Source organism: Desmodus rotundus, chromosome 8, assembly GCF_022682495.2.
Source record: "Desmodus rotundus isolate HL8 chromosome 8, HLdesRot8A.1, whole genome shotgun sequence".
Classification (NCBI taxonomy): domain Eukaryota; kingdom Metazoa; phylum Chordata; class Mammalia; order Chiroptera; family Phyllostomidae; genus Desmodus; species Desmodus rotundus.
In genome coordinates this window covers 93913190-93929469 of record NC_071394.1, presented here as the reverse complement: position 1 = coordinate 93929469, position 16280 = coordinate 93913190, and the positions used below count along the sequence as shown (strand labels likewise).

The 16280-nt window shown below is 42.5% G+C and overlaps 1 protein-coding gene across 6 annotated transcripts in view; it reads left to right on the top strand.

The window, feature by feature from the left end:
* Window positions 1-219: 219 nt before the first annotated feature.
* Window positions 220-16280, top strand: part of RAD18 (RAD18 E3 ubiquitin protein ligase) — a 111765-nt gene continuing 95704 nt past the window's right edge. For 5 of the 6 annotated variants that reach the window (XR_011651539.1, XR_011651538.1, XM_024556482.4 and 2 more), the window contains exons 1-3: window positions 220-350; window positions 4762-4843; window positions 16171-16232. Coding sequence is in view for 3 of the 6 variants with exons in the window: in XM_024556482.4 (XP_024412250.1) it covers window positions 300-350; window positions 4762-4843; window positions 16171-16232 (195 nt within the window). In the remaining 3 variants the exon portion in view is untranslated. Of the gene's footprint in view, window positions 351-4682; window positions 4844-16170; window positions 16233-16280 lie in introns of all 6 variants that reach the window. The other variant, XR_011651540.1, reaches the window with a different exon arrangement.

The window sequence follows — 16280 nt, the reverse complement described above, 5'->3', positions numbered from 1 at the left end:
GGTCTGATACCTGGCTGTCTCTTCCCAACATTCAACATGCACTTGTTTATTAAGGGTCTGATACAAAACCGGATGTGGACCTTTAACCACTTGTCTTCTGCTACAAAAGGTGAAGATGTCTGGCGCGTGCGCAGTAATAGCACTTTGTCTGCGCTCTGCCCACGTACTACAATTCCCGGCAGGCTCCGCGCCCGCAGCCCGCGCGTCGCGGAGTGCTGCGGTAACGCAGTAGCGCGGGGAATTTCGAGTGGCAGTGAAGCGCGGGAGGTCAGTGGGCAGTGGAACCCCCAGGAGGAGCCATGAACTCCCTAGTCGAACCTCGGTGGCCTCCGGGCCTGGAAGTCTTGAAGGTGAGTGCTTCGGGGAGGTGGGGGGTGCCCAGGTATCAGCGGGAAACCGGCCCCGCCTTCAGGACCGGGCGCCGGCGGCCGGCTTGGCCCAGGGTGCCCCCGGCTCCGCTCTGCAGCTCGCCATCTGCGTGTCTCTGGGCCGCAGTTTCCTGGGGCCTCGGTCCCTTACGGTGAACTGAGGTTGGCGGTCTTACTGAACCGGCTATTCTGCAGTTAAGCCAAACAATAACAGTGACCTCGAGAAGAAAGTTAGTTACTCTGAACGGTGAAAACGATAGGGACAAATTACCCCTTTCTGAGGGTTTACTACGTGCTAAGCATTTTGTAAACGCTTGCAGTACATTAGTTGAGAATTTCCCGGTGTCACTGGACATGATTTTGGGTAGACCTTGCAGCAAAAAAGCATTTATTTGATCACCTAGCAAAGTATATGGTTTCCTTTACATTCTGTTTTATTTGTTCTAATTATCCTCAGTAAGCCTAGTGCTGGTTTGCTCTCCTTCCTAACTGTCCTAACTCCTAACAGTTGTGCGCGTCTCCCCTTTAAACCAAGAGATCAGGATTTTCTTTGTTTAAAGGCTCAGCACTAGCCAGCCTTCCATTGAACTGAATTACTTCATTTAAATAACATTGACTTTGAGGCTACTTGGTTTTTGGCAAGGCGTTTCCGTTTCCACTTAACAATAGTAGTGAGCCCTGAATTCCAGCTATATTTGGTCAAAAGCAAATACATTTTGCTGTGCTGAGAATCAGTTGCTTGGTTTTTCTCCTTGCAATGTGATTACTTCAGTTTTGCGGGCAAGATCACTTTCTCGTTCTCTTCCTCAGTTTTGTAAACTTGGGGATTATGGTCTCTGTCTCATTGACTCAAAAGGCTGACTTTGAGGATTAAGTGAAGGGACTTGTGGGACGTTAAAGTAGGTATGAGGCTTATTCTTGACTTCATCAGTGTCATCTGCAGTTCTTGGGGACTTGAGATATAGCCCCGTGGTGAAAACTGACATTGTGGAATGGATTGAGGAAAGCCGTGGTTTTGAAGTTGAGGCCTTGGCACCGAGGCGCAGTGGAGAAGGGCACAGAAGATCCCAAGTTAAATCTGGTCTCTGCCTCTCATTTGCCTGTGTGACCTTCCGTTAGTTACTCTCTGAGCCTGAATTTCCTCAACTGTAAACTGGGAGCAAAGATAAACAGTGCATAGGGTTGGCTAAATGAGCTGGTGTGTGGACAGGGACCCTGTCTGACTTACGGTACTTAACACCGTGTGTGGCACAAGGTGGGTGCTCAGGAGTTATTTGCCAATTGATTGAAAGTATCTGGAAGGTAAACATTCAGTTGATATATCTTATTATTAGCATGTAACATATGTTAAGTTTTCAACCCCTTTTTATTTGTTGTTGTGAAGATTGCATTGGATAAAGGAAGTGAAAGCTCTGTAACTTGTAACGCTACCTGTTTGTAGATCTAAGCATATTGTATATGTTCTTACAAGTCCTGCAGTGTTGTTTAGAGGCAGGTTCCATGTCTTCTGTGGCTTTGATATCTCACCACAGCACTAAACTGAGGGTGCAGCACCGGAGAGTGTTCAGTGATAGAGTTGATTGAACTCATATTAGAATCACGAAATCGTAAGGCTCGGAAGCCAGCCCCTCCTCTGTTTCAATCCCTTTTATAATGTATTCTGCTAGCTTCTCATCTGGTGTTTGCTTGAATTCCTCCAGGAACAAATGCAGGGTCCAGCACAAATAACACCCTTTTCTTATGACAACATTTTTTATTACAAAATCATAAGCTTGTAATTCTGTACCATAACACTGTCACATTCAAGCACACCATATGACATTTTAAGTGAAATGTTCAAATTAAAAGTATAAATTATCATACCCATGTTATTACCCTACCAGCCACACTCAAGCAGGCGTTCTTTCTGTGAGACCCTTATTAACTGCTCCTAGAAGTAGCTCTGTTTGAAGTTCTTTCTTGTGTTGCATAGAAATCTGACTCCAGATCCATGGTTCTTAATCTAGTGCCCATGGAAAGACTTTGGTGTTTGAATTATTTATAAAATTTTTGTCTGTATGCTTATCTGAGAAGAGAGTCCATGGTTTTAATCCATTTTTTTCAAAGGAATCTGTGACCCAAAAAAACTTAAGAACTTTTGCTTTCGTTATTGTCTTTTCACCCATTCCCTACTTCTCCCTTCCACTTTCTCTAAGTTAAATCCTGGGGCATCCACTTGACCACTCTCTGTTTGGGGTGACAGGCACATGTGGCGTGCATTTCTGCCTTGCAATGGCATGACTGGAAAGTCATATAAGAATGTTATAGCTCATCTGATGTGGTGTCACCTGGCTCAGCTCTTGCTCAGCAGACGGGTCAGAACCACTCCTCCACCAGAAGAGGATGGTTACATTGAAGAAAGTACAAGACACACTAGATGCCAGGACTCTGGATTCCAGCTCTACTTCTGCTCTTTATTGATTTTCAACACAATCCTCTTGCCTTTTGTGTCAGTGGTAGCTTATCATGCAAAATAATGGAAGAGCCCTGACCTGCCGGCTCAGTTTGTTGGGCGTTGTTCTGCAGAACAAAAGGTCACTTCATTCTGGTCACAGCACGTGCCTGGGTTGCGGGTTCAGTCCCCAGTGGCAATTGAGTGATGATTCTCTCTCACATCGATGTTTCTCTCCATCTTTCCTCCTTCCTTCCCCTTCTCTCTAAAAATAAATAAATAAAATCTTAAAAAATAATGGAAGATTTTTGGTATTTTAACGTTTATTTCCCTGGTTTAACCATAACAAAAATTTCTAGTTTTGACAGTTTATAAATGTATGTGGATATAGCAGAAAAAATTAAAATTCAGGGTAAGAGAAAGTAGTAAGTGAAAGTTGCCCACTACCCCATCATCCCGAGATAACCAGTGTTTGACGTTTTCTCTCATTTCCTCCATTTACCACGTGTGTGCTCACATACGCACATGTCCGCACTGAGCATGTGTATTTAAAATTTGGGATCACTTTAGAGTCAATTTCTTGGGTTTGATCCAACCACTTTTAAGCGCTGTAGTCTTAGTCTATAAAACTGGGGTACAGATGCTATAGATTTCATAGGGTTGCTATGGAGATTAAACTACATAGTTCTATTATTATGCATTGTTGTAGATTTGTTCTCTGATTTTTTTTGAAAGTTTCCATTAAAACAAGAACATTTTCCCATGGCATTTTTGTGTGAAAGCACTTTTTAAAATGTCTACATAATATTTCATCATATGGACTATTAAATGACATTTGTCTTTTTTGTTTGTATTTTAAAACTTAGGTAATATGCTCATATGGTTCAAAAATACATGAAATTAAAAGCAAAAGTCTGCCTCCCAACTTTGTCCCTTTCCTATCCAGTTTCCTAACCCCGAGGCCATTATTTATTACTTTCTTAGGTATCTTGTCAGGATGTCTTTATACCCATCTATATACAAGATAAAAATACAATATATTCTTATTTCCCCTCCCTTTTGAGCAAAAGGTAGCATACCATATGTACTGCCTTTTTCCACTTATTCTGGCCATCTTTCCACATCAGTGCATAAGAAGGCTCCCTCTTTTTTATATTCTCTTAAAAATCTTCTCAGTATTCTATGAAAAGGAATAACATTTTATTTTAAATGACTTAAAAGATTTGGGGTTGTGAGAATAGATCCTTTCCTGTTCAGTTGCTTTCCAGGTTGGCACACATCTGTCTGACTTCCCAGATTGTCCTCTTCACGTCCCTGTGCTGTCACTGGCCCGGCCTCTGCAGGGCTTGTGCATCTGGCTGCACTGTAGAGCCCCGCAGGGGCAGGAGGGAGACGGGGAGGTTCAGTCCTGGCTGGACGGGAGGTTCAGTCCTGCTCTGGATACACGCTTCCTCATTTGTGAAGTAGGAGTTTAATTAGATAATTTCTAATGCGTGGCTTTAATATTCTCTGATTTGGTTTTTAACCTAACCTGTGTGGGCTGACTGGCTACTGGTACCTTTCCCCTAGCAGCGACTGCGGGCCAGGGGTGGGGTCTGAAGATGAGGCAGATCGGAATAAGAGCTGGAAACACTTGGGAAGTGGAGCAGGAACAGAATAGCCCTTTTGTGAAGGGGTAACAGTGTTGCGTAGGAACCTGTATAGTGTCAGCTTTATCTGTCTGAAGTGTTTCAGGTAACCTGAGATTTGAATGTGTAAGAGTCATATGGGGGAGGTTTTGCTCTTTTGCTCTATTCGTTAAGGTCCCCTGCAGTTTATGTGGAGTTTGCATTTGAGTTTGTATATTTGAGAAAAGTATTATTAAATTATTGTCATTTTTTTAGGGTATGCGGGAAGAGTTCTTGCCAGACATTCCAACCTTGGTGTCTTCCTGATAAGTGTACACGTGTGTTTACGTTTCAGACAGTCGACGATTTGCTGCGGTGCGGAATTTGCTTTGAGTATTTCAACATTGCCATGATGATTCCTCAGTGCTCCCATAACTGTAAGTACTGCTGTTTCTGTAAAAATGTGATTTTTATATGAGGTGGTATTAGTTTGATACCAAAGATATGTGCACACTTATTTCTACTTTTAGGGGCATCTTGAAGTTTTCAGAAGGTCTTTTCTACCGTTTCCTCTTGAATATTGAAGTTTTTACAGAGGGTTTTGTATTTTGTACCACCCTCTTTTGGATATTTCTATATCTATTATAACTTTTATGGCAATAAAGATTTTGGTCATGATATGTGGTTTTTTATTTGCCAAGCACTTTTAGATGTTGAATTTCAGAGTTTATGTTTTTTAGCAGGATAACAGATAGGGGGTTCAACTAAGTAGTAATTTGTGTAGAGTTTCAAAGTATAAAAATCCCAATGGGGGAGTTACACCACTGAAGAGTCTTACAGTTTTATCACTGAACTTGCTGAGTGATGCTGGACAGACTCCTGTACAGGAACCTTCCAGTACTTACCTTTCTGAGTCTAGTATGTACGTGTTTGTTATACTTGAGGCATTTAACACATAGGGGTGAGCCTCTCCTTGTTCAGGAGCTGGCTGTCTAGTTTATGGGTTATCTAAGGTCATGATCTTCCTGTCCTCTATTTTCTTTTTTCTTCTTTCTTTCTTTCTTTCTTTCTTTCTCCCTCCCTCCCTCCCTCCCTCCCTTTCTTTCTTTCTTTTTTTTTAGAGAGAGAGAGGGGAAGGGAGGGAAAAAGAGAGGGAGAGAACATTGATATGAGAAAAAAACTTCGATTGGTTGCCTCTCATATGCGTCCTGACCAGGGACCAAACTCGCAACCCAGGCAGGCACGTGCCTTGACTGGGAATTGAACCTGTGGCCTTTCACTTTTTAGGATGATGCCCAACCAACTGAGCCACACTGGTCAGGGCTCTGTCCTCTATTTTCAAGTGGATTTTTCTTGGAAAGTTAAAAAAACCAACAACTTTCACTTAAAAAATGGTTTTGGTGGGCAGTAAGTTTCGCTGGAAGAGTTTCTGTAGGGAAGACAGAGAGGATGGCGGTGGCTGCAACATGGTCATTAGAGATGCACTTGGGCTTGGCTCTCGCCCTTCCCACTCTGTGGGCTGAGGAGTGTGCAGTGCCCAGCATTGCTTCAAAGGTAAAAATCCGGTGCGCAATTTTACCTCAGAGAATGGTCGTGAGAATGACATGTGCAGGGCCCACTGCTGACACAGTGTAGGCCCTCAATAAATGTTAGTAGGCCAGGTTCTTATTAATAATTGTGATAAATTTGGGGGGTTGTTTCTAAATGTGTGCTAACAGCATCTTTATTTACGTATGACTTACACGAAATAAAATACATCCATTTTAAGTGCACAGTCGAGTGTGTTAGTGAGTTTTGACAAATGCATCTACGATGTAACTGCCGCAGTTGGGTACTGAGCATCCCTATCCCCTGAGTGAGTTCTCCCCACCCCAGGCTGTGCGGCTGCAGGCGGTCACGTTGGGTCCGTTACTGACCTCTTTTCTGTTCCACCGGTCTATGTGTCTGTTCTTGTGCCAGCGCCACCTTGTCCTAATTTCTGTAGTTTTTAGTAAGTCTTGAAGTCAGGCATTGTAAATATTCCAACTTTGTTTTTATCGAGATTTTAGGGGTACTTTCAGGATCTTTGCATTTTACATTCATTTCCACATAAATTTTAGAATCAGATTGCAGATTTCTACAAAAAAAGCCTACTGAGATGTGCGTGGGGATTGCACTGAATCTAAATCTCAGTCTGGGGAGAACTGACATCTTAATAGTGTTGAGTCTTCAGTATAGGAACATGGTATTTTCTTCCATCTTTTTAGCTGTTCTTTAATTTCTCTCCACAACGTTGTTTAGTTTTCAGTGCACAGGCCTTGCACACAGAAATAGTTTTTTATTTTAACCTTTTATCTTGTGATCTTGCTAAATTCACTTTTTTTTATCCTCACCTGAGGACATTTTTTCCATTGCTCTAAGAGAGAGAGGAAGGGAGAGAAACATTGATGCGAAGGAGAAGCATCGATTGGTTGCCTCCTGTATGCTCCCGGACCAGGGGTCGGCACCCAAACTGGGGGTCGTGGGTGTGCAGACCGGGGGTGGAACCTGCAGCCTTTTGGTTACGGGACGATGCTCCAACCAGCTGAGGCATGGCAGCCAGGGCACTGCATCCACTTTTTAATTCCAGCATCTTTTCTGCTGATTCCTTAGGCATTTTTACATGCACATTCATGTCATCTGTGATAAAAAGTTTTATTTGTTCCTTTCTACTCTGTATGCCTAATGTTTCCTGTTACACAGGCTGGGGCCTCTAGTGCAGTGTTAAGTGGAAGTGGTGTGGGTGGACATCCTCTCCTTATTCCCAGTTTTATGGGGAAAGCATCCAGTATTTTATGTTAGTTACAAGTTTTATCTTGTCCTCAGTACATTTTCTAAATTTGTCAGTTCGAGGCAGTTCCTCTATGCTCTTAATTGGCCAAGAGGGCTTGTTTTGTTTTGTTTTTTAATGACTGGGTGTTGAATTTTGTCGTTTGTTTTCTGCACCTATGGAGATACTCATATGATTTACTTCCTTTATTATATAATATGATTAATTACATTGATTGACTTTTGAATGTTAAAACAACTTTGAATTCCTTTTAAGAAATTTTGTCCATTTAACATAAGCTGTTGAGTTTAGTGCCATTGAGTTGGGAATTTCTTTCAGATCATATGGTGCTGAGCCAGGCAGAGGAGCTCTAGCAAGTGAATGCCACAGATTTCCTACTGGACCCATGTGGCTGATTTTGTGCTCACTTGAGGTGCAGGAGCATCTTAACTGCTCTCTGCATTTCTCACAAAGGAAATTGGCTCATGTATTGTTTAGTTGGTATCTCCACGGGGAAGAGAGGGTCTGGCTTCCTATTCTGCCGTCTTGCTGACATCACCCTCTCTTTATGGCTACTTTACCCTCATACTAAGGTATGACGTTCTGGGGTGTCTACTGAATGCCCAAACTCGGTGGTAGAAAATCTAAGAACTCCTGGCCCTCTGACACCTCTTCAGTTACTGTTCTTTCGAGGAAGTTGTTTTTTGTCTGGCCTCAGGGATTTTCACCTTGTATCTGTGCAGATGTGCATTTAATCACAGAATTGGGTGGATCCCTATTCATATTTCTGAAAGTCTTCCTATATGTGTAGCCTCTTTCTGGTATTCTGCCTTACAAATTTTAATTACCTGGATTGCCTTAACTCTGATCTTTGTTTCTTCAACCAGCAAGACTGATGCCCCGTCTGTCTCTGCCCTGCACTGTGGTCAAGCAGTTGCCTCCAGGCAGCAGGCTCCGGCTGTGGTAGAACTGTCATTTCAGCCACTGTCCAAAGTCTGAAAATAGTGGTGCCTTTGTTTCCCCAGTGTTAAGTTGTTTCTCGAAGGAGGATAATTCCTGACCCTGTTACTTTCTCATGGACAGAGGTGAGAAGTTGCTTCTGTAGATTTTAATTATGTCATCTTAGGGAAGAAAGGCTTTACTTTTTATGAATTCAGTGAACTCTACTTAGCTGAAAAATTAGGCTTTACTTCCATTCTTCTTTTTTCTTGTCACCGATGTCATTCTTTAAGAGGAAATTGGTGGGGGGTACTGTTAGTAATGATAGTTTATTTTATGGGCACTTATTTTTCATTCTGTATCTCTCAAGATTTGGGAGGCCTTTTCAACTAAACACCACTCATCACAAGTTCTTTCAAGACTGAAAGTCGCTGTGGGGGTGTAGTGTTGTTTCATGGACACAAAAGCCCTGGAGCGGAGTAGGAGCCAGACCTAGCTGCCCTGTTCTGCTCCCCACCTGGATTGGCTGGAACTGGTGACTTGGAATCCTAGCCACTAATGGCTGCTCCTTAAACACTCAGGGCTGGTCGTTTTAAACCACTCTGTTTTTCTCTTTTTTGTTTTTTGGATATGCATAATGAACACTGCATTGGCAGGTGTGCTGGGATTTGAGTTGGGCGCACAGACAGAATGCAGGTAGGTCAGTTAAATTGGTCCAAATTCATGGTTTTAGAGAGTATATTTTGGGGGAGAGGGAATGGACTTTCTCCAACCCATAAAACACCGTAAGTGAGAATTATTCTCGCTAATAGTCTGATATGCTCAAGTGCCAGTTTTCTTTCACTTGCATAGTTTTTCTGACTTGATAGGGGAAGCCACGCTCACAGTTTGTGCTGCTAAATGAAGCCGTTGGCTTGTGGTTGCTGTTAAACTAAGGAGGGACCGGCAATCATCTTTCTTTTCCTTTTGTGGATTTTGATTCAAGAAATTCATTAAGTTTTGTGCTAAATAAAAAGCACCTTAATTTCATTTTTAAAAGTGAGATATGAAATGTTCATTTAATGACCTTTGGCTAAATTAAGAGGCAGTATACTGTTCTTGTAGGCAAATGATGTGTTTTTGTTCTTTTGTTCTAAGAGGCACCAGTGTGAAACAAGAGGGATGAGAGATGGCTGTGCACACAGAAGGACATAGAACTGTGCACGACTGCACTTCGGGAAGTGCTGGAGTGCTGGTTGTTGGTTGAAAGGATATTTTTCTCTTACCTGCTAACTGGTCGCCTGACACTGGAACTGGAGGCAGAGGCCAGCCTTCTCAGCTTTCCAGGACCTCCTGTCCCTTTCAGATTGGGAATTGGATTTTCTGATTTAGCTGGAATTATTTTTGAATTGGTTCTATTCTCACAAAATCCTTAAATCACACACAAAAAGGGTTGGTTTAAGTTTTAGAAATTTGCTTTTTACTGTTAGGATGCTAGACTCTTGATATTTGAAAGCCAGCAGGTGGCTGTAATCCTGTTTGAGATTAGAAATACCTGCTCCCCACCAAGGCTTGGATGTTTTTGTGAAGCTACCCTTCAAGTCATTGTTTTAGTGTATCCTCCCCTCCACTCCCCACACTGCTCCTATGAGCTCTTGGGTGGAAAATCAAATGTCACAGGTGATTTACTGTATTTTTTGGACTATAAGACGCATCTCCCCCCCCCCAAATTTGGGAGGAAAATGGGGGTGCCTCTTATAGTCCAAATGTAGCTTACCTGGCTTGTGGGGGCAGGGATGGTGGTGGAGTGGGGTCACAGGAGGCAGGAGCAGGGTCGCTGCTGCAGGAAGCCTGTGGCGGCAGGAGTGGGGCGATGCCACGCACCCTGGGCTGGGAGGAGGTGGTGCCTGGGTGGTGCGAAGTGAGGGAGGCAGGAGCGGAGTCCCGGCTGCGGCATACTATAGTGCTAGGGAGGAGGGTACAGCAGTGCAGGCACGTTAGGAGAAAAAAGCCTGCGGCGCCCCTACGTGCTTCTAATCGAGTGACTGATGTGACCCCCCCATTAGCATTAACATAGGCAAATTCCACTGCAGGGTCACCTATCAGTGTGGCCCTGCAGCTGTTGTAAAACTAAACTCCCATCATGCTTGGACAGGTTGGGCTGATGGGAGCTGTGATTTGGTAACAGCTGCAGAGCCACACAGGTTGTACAAAACTGCTGTCCCCATACAAGAGTGTTGCACAACCTGTGGTCCTCCAGCAGCGGATCTCTCCATAACAGTGTCAGCAGCAGATCCCCCCATACCATTGTCAGCAGCAGATCCCCCCATAACAGTGTCAGCAGCAGACCCTCCATAACAGTGTCAGCAGCAGACCCCCCATAACAGTGCATCATCCACTGATGTTCTCAGCTACAGTGGCCCCATAACTATGAAGGTCACAGTGCTGATAGTTTTGTCATTACTGTACTTTGTTGTAGAAAGATACGATAGCGTACCATAGTCTCCTGCTGAATCTACTGTAATTGTAGGAAGATGTTAAAGCAGAAATCCTCTTCTGCTTTAAAGGATGTTATTAAATATTTTACCACATTTTTTGCTTCAAATTTTTTTTTCCTATTTTCCTCCTCTAAAACCTAGGTGTGTCTTATGGTCTGGTGTGTCTTATAGTCCGAAAAATACGGTACATAAAGCCACCTAGGACTACGTGGGTCCAAAGCTCTTGAGTTGCTCAAACTGGAGTGGAATAACACCGTTGCTCGCTAGAGAATGAATTGTGTCGGTCTGCAGTTCACCAGCACATATTCGGTCGTCCACTAGTAGACTGAAATTAAGCCAATGGCTTGATCTACTTTGGACTAATGTCTGGTTCTCCATATTTCAAAACAAAATGCACACAAGACTGTGCAGAAAAGAAAGCACTGGCCTCATTATACATACTCTGGTACCTGTGATCATAAATACTACTTATATAATTATAATAAGTATATTTATGAATAAATTATAAATATTTAAAATAATTATTAGAATTACATTATCATGGGCTGTGTTACTTGCCTTTGCCACCTATTAGCTCTGTGACCTTGGGCAAGCTGGCTAAGTCCTGTGCTGCATTTCCTTGTAAAGTGGAACTAATACTAGTGACAACGTCAGGGCTGCTGTAAGGATCAAAAGAGCTAACACACCCTGACCAGTGAGGCTCAGGGTTGGGCATCGTCTCGCAAAGTGAAAGGTTGCTGGTCTGATTCCTGATCAGGGCACATGCCTGGGTTGCGGGCCCAGTTCCCAGTTGGGGCGCATGTAAGAGATCAGTGTTTTTCTTACACATCAATGTCTCTCCCTCGCTTTCTTCCTCCCTTCCCCTCCCTCTAAAAATAAATAAGTAAAGAAATAAATAAAATATTTTTTTAAAAAGCCTTAATACATGTAATGTGCTTAAAACAGAGCATACAGTAAGTGTATGAGGTCTGTCCAGAAAGTATCCAGCCACATACTATGAAAAGTAGAGACATTTATTGAAAAAGATAAAAGAAACATTGTGCATAGGACAATGACACCTCAGTCCCCTTCAAAGTATGCACCTTGGGACCTCACACAGTTCTCCTAATTGCCATCAGCTACCCTGTCGTGTTTTCCAGAATCTCATCAACAGTCTGAAATCTCTTCCCTTTCACAGGTAATTTTGGTTTTGGGAAAAGCCAGAAGTCACAGGGTGCCAAATCTTGGCTGTAGGGGGTACTGAGTCACCTGGGCGATTTGATGTTTTGCCAAAAAATCCTGCAGGAGACTTGATGCATGAGCGGGTGTGTTGTTGTGATGAAGCTGCCAATCACCAGTTGCCCATAGGCGCGGCCTTCTGAATCATCTGAATGTTTTCCATGGAGGAATGTTCAAGCTTAACAGAAAATGTCAGGAGATTTGTTGCTGTACCTTGCTCAGTCATTTTGAATGTGGTAGCCACACAGTGCTCACACTCACTCAACAGTGTCTACCACCCCCACTGACTAGTACAGTGAAGTTGTCATTGTTCACGCATGCCATTCCAGTCCACTCTCCTTGGCTGCCAGGTTATTTCAATGTGGCACAAACCATTGTCATTATGTTAACAATGGTTGGACTTTCTCTGGATAGACCTTGTACAGTGTTATGTTAAACCATGAGAAATTGCCAATATTTGTCTTTTTTTTACTTCCCCAAAATGATTTTCATATGGTTCAACCTAATAGCAAAAACATAGTAAGTTTTAAAAAAAAAATTTGTTCAATCAGAATCACATATTATGGGCGTGATTACTGACCTGAATGTAGTGAATCAGTATGGCTTGGGTTAGGGCCTTGGAAACCGAATTAAAATCAACAATCAACCTCCCTGGGCAGCGCCAATGAACAGCCAGGTTTGGGAATTCTTGGCTTACACTATTGCTCCGGAGACTTACTGTGTGAAGAGGAACATTGATAGCAGGAGCCTGGAGAGGACTTCTGTCTTAGAATGACTCATTCCCCACGTCTCATCCACATCTGAATTTGGGGTTATATAGGTGGGCCTTTGGACTTTAGAGCTGATGCTGGAATAAGGCTTTTGGGGTTGCTGAGATGGGATGACTGTATTTTCTATGGGAGAAGGACATGGGCTTTTGAGGACAAGTGGTAGAATGCTATGGACTGAACTGTGTTTTCCCCCAAATTCATACGTTGAAGACCTCATTCCCAAAATGATGGCATTTGGAGAAAGGACTTTTGGGAGGTACCATATTTTTCAGACTATAAGATGCGCACCACCCCCTGCCAATTTGGGAGGAAAATGGGGGTGCGTCTTATAGTCCGAATGTAGTTTACCTGGCTCGCTGGGCGGGTCGGGGGGATGGGTGTGGTGGTGGAATGAGGTCTTTTTCCCCCTATTTTTCCTCCTCTAAAACCTAGGTACATCTTATGGTCCTGTGTGTCTTAGAGTCTGAAAAATACAGTAAGTAGGTTTAGATGAGGTCGTGAGGATGGGTCCTCATGATGGGACTAGTGCTTTTATCTGAAGAGATGAGAGAGCTTGTTCTCTCTCCTGCTGCCCTGTGGGGACACAGTGGGTAGGAGGCCCTCTACAAGCCAGGGAGAGAATCCTCATCAGAAATTGACTATACTGGCACCGTGATCTTGGACCCCTGTCCTCCAGAACTGTGAGAAATAAAGTTTTGTTCCTTAAGCAGCCAGTCTACGGTGCTTTGTTACATGGCAGCCCCAGCTGACTAAGACACCCAGTTCCTCCCTCCAGTCCTCTGTGTCATTGCTGTTACTCATTTCACTTACATGTAAGCATGCATTTGTCCATAAGCATGAATGATTTAATACTTTGTTGCTCTTATTTTGAACAAACTTATCTGTTAGATCAATTAAGATAAAAGAATAAAAGCTTTTACTTTCACTTCTTCTTCAGTGCTATTCCTTCTTCCTTCATGTAGATTGAATTTCGGAGCTACGTCCTTTTCCTTCTCTCTGAAGAACTTCTTAACATTTCTTGCAAGGCAGGTCTACTGGAAGCAAATTCCCTTAGTTTTTATTAGCCTGAGTAAGTATCTTTCTCACTTTGCAAGATACAGAATTCTAGGTTGGTGTTTCTTTCCTCTCAACACTAAATCTTTCATTTCAGTCTTTTCTTGATTGCATGCATTCTGAGAAGGTAGATTTAATTCTAATCTTTGTTCCTCAATAGGTAAGGTGTTTTTTCCTCTGGCTTCTTTCAAGACTTTTTTAATCTTTGGTTTTCTGCAGTTCGAATATGATAAACCAAGTCATAGGGGTTTTTGCATTTATCCTACTTGGTGTTCTGTGGGCTTCCTGGATCTGTGGTTCGGTGTCTGACAATAATTTGGGAGAAATTCTCAGTCATTATTGCTTTAAATATTTTCTCTGTTTCCTTTCTGTCCTTTGGGTATTGCCATTATGCATAGTTATACCTTTCGTATTTGTCCCACAGTTCTTAGACATTCTGTTCTGGGTTTTTTCATTCTTTCTTTTTTTTTCTTTTCAGTTTGGAAGTTTTTATTGAGATATCCTCAAGCACAGAGATTCTTTTTTTCTCATCTGTGTCCAGTGTACTAATGAGCCCATTAAAGGCAATCTTCGTTTCTGTTACAGCATTTTTGATCTCGTAACATTTTGAATGTGTTTTAAGATTTCCATCTGTGCTTATATTACCCATCTGTTCTTGGATTGTTGTCTCCTTTGTTCATCAGAGCCCTTAGCATATTCACCATAGTTGTTTTAAATTCCTGCTCTGATAAATCCAACATCCTGCCATATTTGACTCTGGTTCTCATGCTTGCAGTTTTTTCAGACTTTTTTTTTTTTGCCTTTTGGTATGCCTTACCGTTTTTTCCTGATGGGGGGATGTAGTGTACGAGGTAGAGGAGCTGCAGTAAACGGTCCTTTAGTGATGTGAGGTGTGTTCTCTCCTGTCAGTTAGTCTCAACCCTTAAGTCAGCCTGTGCCCTTGGACTGTGCACCCCAGGGCCCCCCAACTTCCCCAGGTTGACAGGACAGCTAGAAGTAGCTGGAGTTGGTTGTTTCCCTTCCCCTATGTCCTCTGGGCTCTGATAAAACCCTAATAGAATAGGTTCTGGTAAAATAGTTTCTCTGGAGGGCAGGTCTTGGTAAGAAGAGAACAGTGCTCTGGTGTATTTCAAAACTATTACTCCCCCCCCACCCCCCCACCCTGCCGGCAGAAGGACTAGGGGACTTTCATCTCATAGTCACTTCGAGGACCTGGTGGAACTCTTAGAGTTGAAACTCAGTGTGAGCCCACCCCCGAAATATCTGTGTTGCGCTGGAGTTTTGAAACTCAGACTTCAGCGATTGTCCACACTGAGCCTCCAGCTATTTGCCAATTACAGTGCAGATTTTCCAACTCCACCTCCCCTCTCACTGACCCTGGTTCCAGCAGAGGTTTCTTCTCTGATTTCCACATGTTTCTAGTCATGAGTTTCTTCTCTGGTAAGTTGTTACTCTCTATACCCAGCCTGTCTGTCTCTCCAGTTTTGAGGGCAGCAGTTTGCTCTGTGACCCACGTTCTCTGATGGATCTAAGAGGAGTTGTTGATTTTCCAGTCTACTCAGCTCTTATTTGAAAGAGTGTGGGCTTCCAAGCTCCTTATATACCAAACCAGAAGCCGGAAGTCCCCTTTATTCATCTTTGCTTCCCAAAGAACTTAACTCTGCCTGTTTTATCTTTTTTATAACTTGTTCTAAATTTTTCCTCCTGGATGCTGTTACCGAGGCTGGTACAACTTGTTTATTTGCTGGCTATGTGTATCTGAACCCATACTGTCTCTTCCTCCTCCACTGAACTGAATCCTGTTTTAAATGAAGCCCCTTTCCTAAGCTGAATTTGGGCTACTAGCAGATTATCTACCAGTAAGGTACCATTCTGATATTGGTCACATGTATTTTTTTTCTTTGGGAGAGCATTTGATGCTGCCTTGGGTGTGAAGAATTTAGTTAATGTCAGTTTCCTACTTAAGTCGTCAGGACTTAGTAAACTGTGATTGTTTCACTATTTTGTAAGCTCCTTGAGGTCAAGAACCTTCCATTATATATTGTTCTTTTCCTTGTGTTTGCCACGAAAGTACTTGTTAAATGTGGGGTGGTGGACATCATTTATAAAGTTAGGGTATAGAAACCCCTAATTTGATAACCTGGGTATATATTATTTCTTAAAGTGTATCTATCTTATTCCAAAGTTTATATTTTAGAATATTAGGCAGTAAATATTGTTGACATGTTCATACAATATCCATCCCAGGTCTTGCCTGCATGTTTCTTACATGTTGTAGGGGGATATAGTGAGCGCGATGCATGCTGCTTACGGAGTTGCGATGTCCTAAGGACTCGTGATTATTATTATTTGATGTTTCTCTCTCCTGAAACTGTTATGTAATCATATTTGCAAATTTTGAGATTATAATGCTATACCTTAGATGATAATATTCTAGAATTTAAGTCAGATTTTGTTAGAGGTCAGATTCCTGTATTATTAATATAGCTTATTAATTTGTTGCATTTATATTTTTGCAGACTGTTCTCTCTGTATAAGAAAATTTTTGTCCTATAAAACACAGTGTCCAACTTGTCGTGTGGTGAGTTTTTCTTCCTTTTTTTGTTTTAGAAAACTTACTGGTTGGTGC